This window comes from Saccopteryx bilineata, chromosome 4 (genome assembly GCF_036850765.1).
Source record: "Saccopteryx bilineata isolate mSacBil1 chromosome 4, mSacBil1_pri_phased_curated, whole genome shotgun sequence".
In the NCBI taxonomy this organism is placed as follows: domain Eukaryota; kingdom Metazoa; phylum Chordata; class Mammalia; order Chiroptera; family Emballonuridae; genus Saccopteryx; species Saccopteryx bilineata.
Genome location: NC_089493.1, coordinates 138,253,844 through 138,267,738, shown reverse-complemented (window position 1 = coordinate 138,267,738; position 13,895 = coordinate 138,253,844). Strand labels below are relative to the sequence as shown.

General features: G+C 44.0%; 1 protein-coding gene across 2 annotated transcripts in view; it reads left to right on the top strand.

Annotated features, from left to right (window-relative positions):
* The window catches only part of HECW1 (HECT, C2 and WW domain containing E3 ubiquitin protein ligase 1), a 592,171-nt gene that overhangs the window by 462,057 nt on the left and 116,219 nt on the right, over positions 1–13,895 (top strand). For both annotated transcript variants that reach the window (XM_066272070.1, XM_066272071.1), the window contains one exon: positions 12,410–12,515. In XM_066272070.1, the coding sequence (XP_066128167.1) occupies positions 12,410–12,515 (106 nt within the window). The remainder of the gene's footprint in view (positions 1–12,409; positions 12,516–13,895) is intronic.

The window sequence follows — 13,895 nt, the reverse complement described above, 5'->3', positions numbered from 1 at the left end:
GTTGATTCTCTGTTTGGATGACCAATCTAGAGCCATCAGCAGTGTATTGAGGTCACCAAGTATGATTGTATTTTTGTCAGTTTTGTTTTAAGGTCAATAAGTAGCTGTCTTATATATTTTGGTGCTCCTTGGTTTGGTGCATATATATTAAGAATTGTTATGCCTGACCAGGTGGTGGCGCAGTGGATAGAGCATTGGACTGGGATGCGGAAGGACCCAGATGCGAGACCCCGAGGTCGCCAGCTTGAGCGCGGGCTCATCTGGCTTGAGCAAAGAGCTCACCAGCTTAGACCCAAGGTCGCTGGCTCCAGCAGGGGGTTATTCGGTCTGCTGAAGGCCCGTGGTCAAGGCACATGTGAGAAAGCAATCAATGAACAACTAAGAAGTCGCAATGCGCAATGAGAAACTGATGATTGATGCTTCTCATCTCTCTCCGTTCCTGTCTGTCTGTCCCTGTCTATCTCTGCCTCTGTAAAAAAAAAAAAAAAAAATTAAAAAAAAAAAGAATTGTTATGTCTTCTTGATTCAGTGTCCCCTTAGCCATTATGAAATGGCCATTTTTGTCTCTGAGTACTTTTTCTGTCTTGTAGTCAGCATTATCAGATATGAGTATTGCTACGCCTGCTTTTTTTTTTTTTTTTGGATGTTATTTGCTTGTGGTATTGTTTTCCAGCCTTTCACTTTGAATTTGTTTTTATCCTTGTTGCTTAGATGAGTTTCTTGTAGGCAGCATACATTTGGATTTTCTTTTGTAATCCATTCTGCTACTCTGTGCCTTTTTATTGGTGAGTTTAATCCATTTACATTTAGTGTAATTATTGACACTTGTGAGTTCCCTATTGCCATGTTATAGATTGCTTTCTGTTAATTTTGCATCTTGTTTGATCATTCTTTTTCGTTTTTCTATATTTTGTTTTTATTTGGTTGTATTCCATACATCTTTCCTCTGTTGCTACCTTTTTTAAGTAATGTGCTTCTGTGGTGGTTTGTTCAATGGTGGTTACCATTAAGTAATTAAAAAGATTCCTACCCTGTTCATTGTAGTGCACTATCTTGTGAGTACTTTTGCACTCCATCGTCCTTTGCTACTGTTAATCTCCATCCTCTCCCCCTCCTTTCTTTTTGTTGTCACAGTTTAAATTTGGTTTTATTGTGTTCTTCTTGGGGCTTTTACTTGGGGCTTTGGGTTTTTTTTTCTTTGTATCTGATTGGAGAACCCCCTTAGTAATTCCTGGAGTGGAGTTTTTCTGATGATAAATTTCCTCATCTTTTCTGTATCTGTGAATGTTTTTATTTCTCCTTCATATTTCAATGATAGCTTTGATGCATATAGTATTCATGGCTGAAAGTTCTTCTCTTTCAGGACTTTATATTGGTGTCCACTCTCTTCTACCTTGTAGAGTTTTTTTTTTTTTTTTGAGAAATCTGATGATAATCTAATGGGCCTTCCTTTATATGTTGTATTCTTCTTTTCCCTGGCAGCCTTGAGAATTTTTTCTTTGCCGTTGGTTTGTGCCAATTTCATTATGATGTGCCTTGGAGTAGGTTTGTTGGGGTTAAGGAAACTCGGAATTCTGTTTGCTTCTTGAATTTGAGGCGTTATTTCTTTCCACAGGCTTGGGAAGTTCTCATCTATTATTTGTTTGAGTATGTTCTCCATTCCATTTTCTCTCTCTTCTCCCTCTGATATGCCTATTATTCTTATGTTATTCTTTTTGATGGAGTCAGATAATTCCTGTAGGGCTATCTCATTTTTTTAATTTTTGAGTCTCTTTCTTCTTCTCTCTGTTGTGCCTCAAGTTGCTTGTCTTCTATTTCACTAATCATACCTTCTATCTGGCCTGTTCTATTTGATAAGCTTGTTACCTCGTTTTTCAGCTCATGAATTGAGTTTTTCATGTCTATTTGATTTGTTTTTATAGTTTCAATTTCCTTGGAAATATGTTCTTTGTGTTTATTGTTTTCTGAGCTCCCTAAATTGCCTTTCTGTGTTTTCTTGTATATCTCTGAGTATTTTTAGGATTTCTATTTTAAATTCTCTGTCATTTAACTCCAAGGTTTCCAATATATTAAATTTGTTCTCCATAGATTTTTCCTCATCTATCTGTGTTACCTGTCTTTTTTTTGTATTTATGGTATTTGATTTTCTTTTCCTTAATAGCATCTAAGGGTGATTTTGTTGATAGTATTAATGAGATTTAATAAAAAATAAAATTTTAAAAATAGAATAAAAATAGAAGAGTTTTTTTAAAAAAATTAAAATTTAAAAAAAGAAAAGAAAATTATTTAACCCCCCCCTTCCTTTTTTCTTCTCCTCTCCTCTCCTCTCTATCTTGAGAAAATCTTGTGGTGAACTCTGAATTATATTGTACTAAATAGAACAAACAATGCCTGTAATGGAGGGCCTGAATTGGGGAGAAGTAATGAAGGGGCAAAAGAAGGGGGTATGGACCCACAAAATGCAATTTAAAAAATTTGGGTCAAGAATAAAATGATTTCCTTTTAGGTGTTGGTTGACTAAGAGATATGATGAGAGGAATAAGAGGGAAACAGGAAAATGGGGGAGGGAATTAAAAAATTACTATTTTATTTAGCAGAACAAGAACTAGATAAAATGGATAGCCAGGGCTGGGGGCACTGCTAGTGAGTTAAAAAAGTGAAGTAAAAATCCCCCAAAATGCCACAAACATAATTTTGAGTCCCAGATATGATAATTTGTTCATTATTGAGGATTGAATGAGAAGAGACGTAAAGGAGAAATGAACAAACTAATATAGAGGGGGGAAAAGAGAGAGGAAAAAAGAGGGAACCACTAAAAGAAGAAAAAGAAAAGAAAGGAGAGAGAGAGTTAAGGGTTTTGGAGTGCAACCTTCATAGAGAGAAAGGAAGAAGAAAGAAAAGATAATGGGAGATGTAACACTTATGGGTAGTGTAGTTCAAGAAGAGGAAAGAGTAAGACCGGCAGAGAATTAAACGACCAAATTGGATGAGGAAAAAAAAAATCAAGAATGAAGATAAGAGAAACAAATGAACAAATATAATAAAATGGGATAGGTTATAAAGTCTGTGGATTATTCTTGATTTTGAGAGGTTATCTTCTTGCCTTTTCTTTTCTTTCCCTCTTTCTGGTCGGTGACTCTGTACCCTGGGTTCTGCCCCTGTGGCACGCTCAGGTAGAGGTTTTCAGTTGATAAGTCTCTATGGCAATGTCATGTGTTGGGCTTCAGTCTTGTTGACAGTTGAGGCTTATTAGCATTTGTAGGCTCTGACAGTGAGAGAGTCTGTGTTCCTGGAGCCTCTCTCCTAGTCTTTCCTTCCTCAATTAGTAGCCTGATAATCCAGCTATGGGGTTGCTGCTGCCTCTGCCTGGAGAGTAAGAGGCTCAAAGAGCTGGCAACTCCCCACTCTATTCCCACTCAGCACAGGGCTCTGGGTAAGGCTCAGTCAATCAGAGCTGCTAGCATAATCACGCGGGGCTTCTGCCCACACAAAGACCTCTGACTCTGCCACTTTGTTCGGTAACACGGGCGGGTGGGCGCCCACTCCCGGGGCACTTGGAGGAATCTCTCACTCACTATCTGCATGTGCAGACCAGGATATCAGGCCAGCAGTCTCACCTTCTGAGTGAAACCCCCGCCCGCATGGGAAAGCTCCAGCGTTGGAATTAGCTCTCGCTCCCTCCCCATGCGTGGCTTTTTCAGGGCACTGGGGCAGGCGAGATTCCACTTTCAGCCCACACAGAGGCCTCTGACTCTGCCTCTCTGTGGGGTAACACAGGCGCCCACTCCTGAGGTGCTTGGAGGAATCTCTTGCCCACTCTCCATGCGCGCCTGCCAGGATATCAGGCTGGCAGTCTCACACTCTGAGTGAAACCCATGCCCTCACGGAAAAGATCCAGTGTTGGAATTAGCTCTGCTCCCTCCCCATGCATGGCTTTTTCAGGGCACTGGGGTGGTCCTGAGATTCTGCTTTTGGCCCACACAAAGGCCTCTGACTCTGCCTCTCTGTGGGATAACATGGGCACCCACCCCCGAGGCTCTCAGAGGAATCTCTCACACACTCTCTGCGTGTGCCAACCAGGATATCAGGCCAGCCATCTCTCACTCCAAGAGAGATCTCCACCCGCACAGAAAAGTTCCAGCATTGGAATTAGCTCTCGCTCCCTCCTCGTGTGCGGTTTTTCCAGGGTGCTTCGGCAGTCCCGAGATTCTGCTTTTCAGCCCACACAAAGGCCTCTGACTCTGCCTCTCTGTGGGATAACACGGGTGCCTACTCCCAGGGCTTTTGGAGGAATCTCTCGCCCACTATCTGCACGCCGACCAGTAGATCAGGGCGAATGGCTGCCCCACTTGTCTTTCTTTATCTGGGTTTGGCACGAGTGTTAGCTTGTATTGCCTGGGTTGCCACAGGCACAGTTTTTCCTCGGCTTGGATCTCTGTGCCACAGCCTGGTTTGGCTGTTTGTGCTGCAGCCAGGATCTATTCACCCCCTTTGCCCACCTTAGTTTTTATACTCTCAGTTCCCAGTGAAAGCAGCCCTATTTAGGTTAATGAGGAAGGCGGAGTATTTCTTACTCCCTATTTCCTTTGGGGTTTGATTATATATTTAACCAATTTTCCACTCGACCATACCTTCGGGCATATTGCGGAACATCTGGAGGCTCCAAGGATAGATTTTTCTGTTTCTGGTTGAAGATCTTGTTGAGTTTTGGGGGAGATTTATCGATATTGCTTCCTACCGCACCATTATCTGACTGTTGTGGTTTCTTTATGAGGAAGATGAGCTCAGTGGTACAGACCTCCAGGCCACCTCTTTTCATTGTTCTAGGAATGCTTCTTGAGGGCACTATTTTCCTTCTTATTCTATTTAAGTATTAGATGCAGTTGGTCCTTTTGTGGGTATGGTTATCCCTTCAGGCTGGCTGGCTCTAACAGTCACCTTGATCATGTATATTACACACTGTGCTATATCTGTCCTGTTGTGTGTATTCTCCACAGTGTCTGGTGCCTCTATACTCCACCTTTGGGCATGCTGCTTGTGTGTCTAGCTGAGTCTAGGGTTGGTTCTGATCTTCTTGGATTGGTGTCATCTGTTTTTTTATAACCTTTTGTGAACTACCTGTCTGCAGCTACTGCAGTTTTTTCTGTTTGTGTTTGTGTTTTCTGTGCCTGGGTAGTGTAGGAGGGGCCAAATTTTGTATAAGAATTAGCTTCCTCCTGTTTAGAAATGAAAGCAGTTCCAGAAAAGCCCCAAACTCTGTAGGTTATATCTCCATTTTTCAGGGCTCCTTCTTCTCTTGCAGCTGCCTGGTTTTCCTACAGAGTTTTCTGTAGAAAGACTGTAATGTAGGCTCAGTCTGGCTTCACCCAACCCAACCCCTCTACAGGTTACATGCATGGTTGTCTAGGGCAACTGATGTTGAGAATACAACATTAGTAGGATGCCCTATTTCAGGGGTCTCTCTTGGTCAGGAACTCAGTACAGGGAATGTAGCCCCTACTCTGGAGCTTAATACCTCAGCCACTGCTGGATATGCAATTTTTTCTCCCCAACAAAGTGAGCAGCAGCTACACATTGAGTCTGGCCAACAGTTCCCTCTGCAGAAGTTCTTTGAGCTGGTGAGACCCTGGTCTCAGGAAGGAAGACTAGAAGAGCCCTCTCCTGGGGCTGACTATGCCCTACCCCTGAAGGTAGCTAAGCCCCTCAACCGGATCCAACAAAAAGCGCTCAGGGACCCACATGTTAAATGTCCATGTTCTAAGCCTCTCTCCCTTCACCCAGTGGAATCTAGCCCAGCACAACAGGATATTCAGCACCCAGGCTAGCTGACTTGAAGCTCCATCTTATCCAATGTATATGAGCTGCTGTGTTGGTGCTGATTGCAGAGAGTGGAACTTGCCTCTGCTGGGCCAGTGTGAGGAGCCTTCCTTAGGATACCACTCTAGCAAGGGTTGTTAGGTCCTGAACAGGTGCATTCTGCAGCTGCTCTCTGGATGTGCCAGACCTGGGTCTCCCTGGCTGGAGCTCAGTGCAGACCATTGGGAGACAGTGCCCATAACTGGCCCTCAGCAACCTCTTAGAGCTACAAGCAATCCAGAGTTTGTGGCTGCCTCTGCTGGGCCCAGGTGCACATGGAAATACCAGCTTCACACCTAGGCTGGCTTTTAGCCACTCTGTGTCTGGGGGAAGGTCTGCTTAAGTGGCCAAGGGTTGTTGTTTTTTGTTCCACCTCCTGCAGCTTTTTTCTGCTGATTGCTTGTTGGGCTTAGCCACTGAAAAAAAAACCTCTCATATAATCTAGAAACTGTGGCAATTCAGGGATTAGGAAGGGTGGTGGGTGTGACTCTGCCCCTCGGCCCCAGATGTCAGTATGTTCAGACTTTTTATGGACCTTAGTATGGTGTGGCCCCAGAAGTCCAGTGGGTGTAGCCTCTGAGACAGAGGTGTGCTGTTCCTGCAGTCCAGACATTTTCCAGAGTCCCCCATGAGGTGGAAGCACCAGTCTCAGAGTCAGGAGCATGTGAGGGAAAGCTTAGGCCTCAACACCAGAAAGCTGAGTACCTGACACACATCCTGCTTTCTGGCCTCTCAGATACAACCCATCACCATGACTGGAGCAGGAGAGACTCCCAAGGGTGGTGCAGTTGCTTTTCCTCAGGCTGATGTCTCTTAGAGGGGACTGTTCCACCCAAAAATGATGGCAACTGCAATATTGGAGAATGACTCAGCACAGGGGTTCAGGTGGCCATCTCCTACAGTGTCTCGCCCTGGACCTCCAACTTTACACTCTCCTCATGCAGCTGTAGTTCTCTAGACTCTCCTTCCACTGGAGACCCAGGTCAGTGGCTGTCAATAAGATTTTCTGCATGGCCTTTTTAAGACAGATCCTGCATCTTTGTCTCCAAGATCTCCATCTCTTTCTCACAGAGAGAAACCCTGCTCTTTTCACCTCCAAATGTGGTCTGGGAACCTCTTCTATGCTGGAGCTCCAGGCCTGGGGCTGAGCATGCACACCTCTCCAGGCAACCCTCCCCATAGTAAGAGTCCCTTCGGACCCTAAGCTGACCCTCCCTCCTGGGAGCGGGGTAGCCGTTTCCACATCTCTGCCCTTCCTACCAGTCTCAGTGTGGCTTCTTCTGTGATCCTTGGTTATAGTCCTCTTCCTTTAGTCCAAAGTTGGTTTTTCCAGATGAATGTTCTTAAATTGTAATCCAATTTGGTCCTGGGAGGTCAGAGTTGGAACATCCGCCTACTCCATCACCATCTTCTGAATCCTCACTTTTTGTACTGTTAAGGGAAGAAAAGAAGTCATGATGCTAATGTCACTAATTCAATGTATTAATTCAATCAATACAGTAATGCCTCGGTTTTCCTTTACTTCAGTTATCATCATTTTTGGTTTCTGTCAATTTTTTCCACAAAAAGTTTATCTTGGTTTTCATTTTGTTCTTCAAATTTTGTCAGTGGGCCCACATGTCCTCCCTCCTAATTTGGTGAAAACAAAGGGTGACCCATGCTCAGTGTGGTGTTGTTTCTCATTGTGTGAGCATCACCCCATGTGTCTAGCCAAACAATTTCATTGCTTTCCAGTGTTTTTGTGCTTTTTTTATTGATTGCAAGTGCAAATACTACAATTACATGTAAGTGATTACTGCATATACAGTATTTGGTGTAATGTATTTATTTTGCGTTTTTCAGTTTCAAAATGTATGTAAAACACATAAGATGAAATCACATGTACTAAAATCTCATTGTCTCTGGTAAGTGTTCTCCTTGCTAATAAATTAACCCTTTCTTTTCAGTTCCATCATGGGACCAAAGAAAGTTTACATTTATTCTTACATTAGTCTTTTATATTCATTTTATATTAATATCTTATTGTTTTTAGTATTAAACACTACATTTATTCTCTATAAAATGTGCTTTTGTTATGTATTTCATAGTGTCTAGAATGAATTAATTGGATTTACATTGATTCATATGGAAATAATATTTTTTTCCATTCTTTTACTTTCAGTCTATATGCAACTTTTGTTTTCAGGTGGGTCTCTTTTAGACAGCATATGTATGGGTCCTGTTTTCTTATCCATTCAGCTACCCTATGTCTTTTGTTTGGAGCATTTAATCCATTTACATTTAAGGTTATTATTGATATGTAGTTGTTTATTGCCATTTTTTTAAATCTACATTCCTCTTTTACTAGTTTTTTCCCACTTTGTTCTGTCTACAGCAGGCCCCTTATCATGTCTTGAAGCATTGATTCTGATGAATTCCTTGAGGTTGTTTTTTTGGGTTTTTTTGTTTTTTGGGTTTTTGTGGGGTTTTTTTGGTCTGGGAAGCTTCTTATTGCTCCTTCAATCTTAAATGATAGCTTTACTGGATAAGGAAGTCTTGGTTATAGGTTCTTGCTCTGCATTATTTTATATATTTCTTACCATTCCCTTCTGGCTTTAAGTGCTTCTGTTGAGAAGTTGGATGTTATCCTTATGGGGTTTCCTTTGTAGGTGATAGACTGTTTTTCTCTTGCAGCTTTTAGTGTTCTTTCTTTATCTCTTAGCTTTGGTATTTTCATTATGATGTGTCTTGGTATGAGTCTCTTTGGGTTCTTTTTTAATGGGGTTCTCTTTTCTTCTTGAACCTGTGTGACTCATTCCTGCATCAATTTAGAGAAATTTTCAGCTATAATTTCTTCAAACAGGTTCTCTATCCCTTGTTCTTTCTCTTCTTTCAGGAACCCCTATTATGCAGATATTGTTTCTCTTCATGTTGTCACAGAGCTCTCTTAGAGTTTCCTCAGACTTCTTGATCCTTTTTTGTTGTTGTTGTTCTGCTTTTGTGCTTTTGCTTATCTTGTCCTCTCCGTCGCTGATTCGGTCTTCTACTTCATCCAGCCTGCTTTTCATTCCTTCTAGTGTAGTCTTCATTTCTGATATTGTGTTTGTCATTACTGTCTGGTTCTTTTTTCTTTTTTCTTTTCCTTTTTTGTATTTCTCCGAAGCTGGAAATGGGGAGAGACAGTCAGACAGACTCCTGCATGCACCCGACCATGATCCACCCAGCACGCCCACCAGGGGCGATGCTCTGCCCACCAGGAGGCGACACTCTGCCCCTCCGGGGTGTCGCTCTGCCATGACCAGAGCCACTCTAGCGCCTGGGGCAGAGGCCAAGGAGCCATCCCCAGCGCCCGGGCCATCCCTGCTCCAATGGAGCCTCAGCTGCGGGAGGGGAAGAAAGAGATAGAGAGGAAGGAGGAGCTGCCAAAATAGCTCAGTTGGGAGAGCATTAGACCAGAGATCTAAAGGAAGGAGGGGGGGTGGCAAATGGGCGCTTCTCCTATGTGCCCTGGCCGGGAATCGAACCCGGGTCCCCCGCACGCCAGGCCAACACTCCACCGCTGAGCCAACCGGCCAGGGCCACTGTCTGGTTCTTTTTTATGATTTCAATGTCCTTTTTGATACTTGTTATCTCTTTATTTAAGTGTTCATTATGTCCATTCATTGTTGCTCTAAGATCTTTGAACATCCTAACAATCATTAATTTAAACTCTGCATACAGTAATTTGGTTATTTCCATCTCACTCAGTTCTTTTTCTGGGGATTTCTCTTGTCAATTCATTTGGATTGCATTTCTTTGTCTTCCCATTTTGTCTCTCTATATACTCTTCCTGTGGATGTGTTGTTTGTGTAGCTAGCTGAGTCTAGGGTTGGTATTGTCTGCCTCCAATTTTCAGTTGTGTTGTTTCTAGGTCTTCTTGCATTGGCATCAGCTGTTGTTTGTAATCTGCTGTGAGCTACTTATCTGCTATCAATATTCTTTTTGCTATTTGTGTCATGTTTTCTATGTCTTAGCTTGATCGTGTGTGAGGAGCCCTTCCTTAAGCTACCTCTCTAACAAGGGTTGTTTGGTCCTGAACTGCTCTCCCTATCTGACCACTGGATGTTCCTGCCCTAGGACTCCCTGGCCAGAGCTTGGTGCAGATTGTTGGGGGTCACTGCTCTTATCTACCTTTTTGGAGCTACAGGTGATCCAGATCTTGTGGCTGCCTCTGCTGGGCTCAGGTGCTGTTGTAAATATTAGCTGCACTCCTAGGCTATCTTTTATCTACTCTTGGCCTGGGGGGGTGTACCTTTGAAAGTTCAAGTTCCCCTGAGATCCGCTTTCTGCTGTCTCTTATTGCTGGCTACTTGTTGGGCTCAGTAGTGTAATTCGGTGATTAGGTACGGTATTGGATTTGGATTACCTTTTAACCTCAGATGTCTTTCTATCCAGACTTTTTATTTATTTATTTTTCTTTTTCAGCATTCAGAAGGGTGTGGTCTCAGGGGACCAGTGGGTGTGGCCCCTGTGCTCCCAATATGTGGTCTGTCTGCTGTTCCCTGCCACAGCAGCTGTTGCCACCTTGGTAGTTTGGGCTATGGTGCTGCCAGTGCCAGCCCACCTCCTCCGCCACCGTGGCTTCCACCACCCTTGGTGGGCCTGTGAGCGCTCACTCTGACCGACTGGTGGTTGCCCAGACCCCAGCCACTGTTGAAGGCTGCCTTATGCTGTGGGCTGATTTGCGTGCAAATTCAGACTTCTGCAGTGGCTTGCTGCAGCTTCCGCCACCGTGCACACCCGTTCAGACCACTTCCACTGTCCCACAGACCTCAGCCACCCCCAGGGCCAGGCCCATGCCACAGGTATGATTGCACACTAGCCTGGACCCACGCAGCATCCGCTGCGTCCTCTGCCTCTGCAGGTGGGCCAGCACGCAGCCACTCCGACTGCTTTTGCTTTTGCCGCAGCTCAGCCGCAAGCAGGTTTGCGAGCTCACTCTGACATTTGCAGTGGCCATGGAGGTCCCCACCTCCATGGGCCCACCCACACGCAGCCTCTCGGACTGCCTCCGCTGTCCTCTGGGCCCCCTCCGCCTCCAAGGGCTGATGGGAATGCACACCAGCTTGGACCTCGGCAGTGGCTGCTATGGCTACCAGTTCCGCAGGCCGCCCACATGCACCCATGTTTGGACCACCTCCGCAGTCTTGCAGGTTCAGCTGCAGGCGGGTTTGCAGGCTCTTGCTGACCTTTGCAGCAGCTACCGTGACCCCTACCTCCACAGTTCAGCCTGTGCACGTCTGCTCGGACTGCCCCTGCAGTCTCCCAGGCTGCTGCCCCTACCTCTACAGTGGCTTTCGCAGGTTCCACCTTCACAGGTGGGCCCTCGTGCACTTGCTCAGACCGCCCTGGATCCTGCAGCCATGTCCCTCCAGCACTGGCCTGCCTGCAGGGACGAGCACTCAGCAGTTTTGGGGTCAGTGTAGCTCAGACTCCAGCACTTACAACCTGTATTTCTAATGTGCTGCCTGCCTCTAAGCACCTCTTTGTTCTAACTGGGGCAGTAGAGCCTCTGGTGGACAGGGTCATTTCTTCCCTTTGCTGGTGCTGCTGCTCCAAGGAAAAATGTTCACTTTAGATTTGGGGCATGAACTGCCTAGGGGTTAGGGTGTCCATCCCTCAAAGTGTCTCCCCCTGTGCTCCAAGACCACACTCTCCCCTGGCAACTCTAGTCCTCCCAGCGCTCTCCACTCCCAGAACCCTGGGCAGGTGGCTGTGAGCGAGGCTCTCCGTGTGGTCCCTTTAATATGGAGTCTAGGTCTGAGAATTCTGTCTCCTAATCTCAAACAGTATCTAGGCTCCTTTCTCAGCCAAATACAGTCTGTTCACCCCTTCCAGGCTCCAGGGCTCTAGGCTGGGACTCCAGTTCTGGGGATGAGGACCCACAACCCACAACTCACCGGGCACATGTCCCCACCACAAGAGTCCCTCCAGGCTGCCACTTGCTCCCAGGAGTGCAGTGAGCACTTTTCACCTTTCCTACCAGTCTCAGTGTGAGTTCTTTGGTGGTCCCTGGCTGTAGAATCCTCTTAGTTTAGTCCAAAGTTGGTCTTTCAAGATTACTCTTCTCAAAATTAAGTTGTAATTCATTTTGCTTCTGGGATGTGGGAATTGGAATGTCCACCTACTCTGTGGCCATCTTGTCTCCTTCTACAATCACTTTCTTATAAACAATAATACAGTACATCAATCACTCAGTCATATTTTTTAAATGTTTATTTATTGATTTTAGAGAGAGGTAGGAAGAGAAAAAGAGATAGGAACATCAGTCTGTTCCTGTATATGCCCTGACTGAGGCTTAAACTGGCAACCTTTGGACTTTGGGACTATGCTCTAAACAACCAAGCTCTCTTGCCAAGGCACAGTCAGAATTTTAAAACTTGTTTCTTTTCCACCACTTTGAGGATTATCATTTTATTGCTTTTTTATCTTAGGTGATGTCAGGATCTTTTTGCTATCATATTAAAAATTGATATTAAAAGACCATCTGAAATTGATGACATTTTTAATGCTAATAATTATATTTTGAAATTAGGCCTCAGAAGTCTCTAGAAACAGAGGAGCCTCTTTATTGGCCAGGCCAGGACACAGCCTAGTAGCTGCTATTCGAAGCCAGCATCACCACGAGTCATTGCCACTGGGTATGTATTGTGCTTTGGAACCCCTAGATACACAATAATTAACCTTGTTTTACTTACTGTGAACCCTTTAATATTGAGGATTCTTGGGGGGGGTCCTCCTATTTTTTGGTATAGTCACCTCCTCTATCCTTTGTTCCTATCCTCCTCTCCCTTTGGCCTTTTTCCTTACCCATTCCTCCTCACTTTGCCCTCTCTCATCCCTTACCTCTCTCTTCTCTACTGTCTTCCATATCTACATTTCTCTTTTCCTTTACTCCATTCAGTGGCTTGTTAGGTAAGACTAGGGGTGAATGCCTGACCTGTGGTGGCGCAGTGGATAAAGCATCGACCTGGAAATGCTGAGGTCGCTGGTTCGAAACCCTGGGCTTGCCTGGTCAAGGCACATATGGGAGTTGATGCTCCTCCCCCCTTCTCTCTCTCTCTGTCTCTCTCTCCTCTCTCTCCCCCTCTGTCTCTCTCTCCCTTTCACTCTCCTCTCTAAAAATGAATAAATTAAAAAAAATTTTTAAAAAAGGCTAGGGGTGAATAGTTTAATGAGGTGATACATTTTATTGCTATTAAATGCAGTTTTTAGTGTAAAACTTGTGTGTATGAGGTTAAGTCAACACAATTTTTATTTCTAAACTCAACTGCCTCTTTTCAAAATACATGCCACTTGTGCTAAGGGAAATGAGATGAGAGAGTCTAAGTGGACTTGGACAGTTTCATTATCACTACTGGAAAATCAACACATAGCTGTAGTCATGAGTGCCAAGTGCTCACAAAAAGATTTCTTTGAAGTCAAAAAGCCTTTTGCTATGATAATTATAGCAAAATGCCAAGAAAAATTATAAAGAGGAGAGTAGAACTCCCCTATGGAACAACCACTTTATTTTTTACCTCTTCACATGGGAATGAGTTATACCTAGTTAAGTTCCTGGAGTATTAGGATGATTAACTTAGATCTATCTAGTTCACTTTTGATATGATTGTTTAAAAGTAATAATGCTGATAAGGAGTTAATATCCAAAATATATAAAGTACTTAGAAAGCTCAGCAACAAACAAGTAAACAATCCAATTAAAAAATTAGGAGAGGACCTGAACAGACACTTCTCCCAAAAGGACATACAATGGCCAACAGATATATGAAAATATGCTTATCTTTACTACCTACTCTAGAAATGCAAATCAAAACTACAATGAGATACCACTTCATACCTATTACATTGGCTATTATCAATAAGACAGGTAGGTAATAACAAATGGAAAGGCTGTGGAGAAAAAGGAACCCTCGTTCACTGCTGGTGGGAATGCAAATTAGTACAACCATTATGGAAGAAAGTATAGTGGTTCCTCAAAAATTAAGAATAGAACTACCATATGATCCAGTAATTTCTCT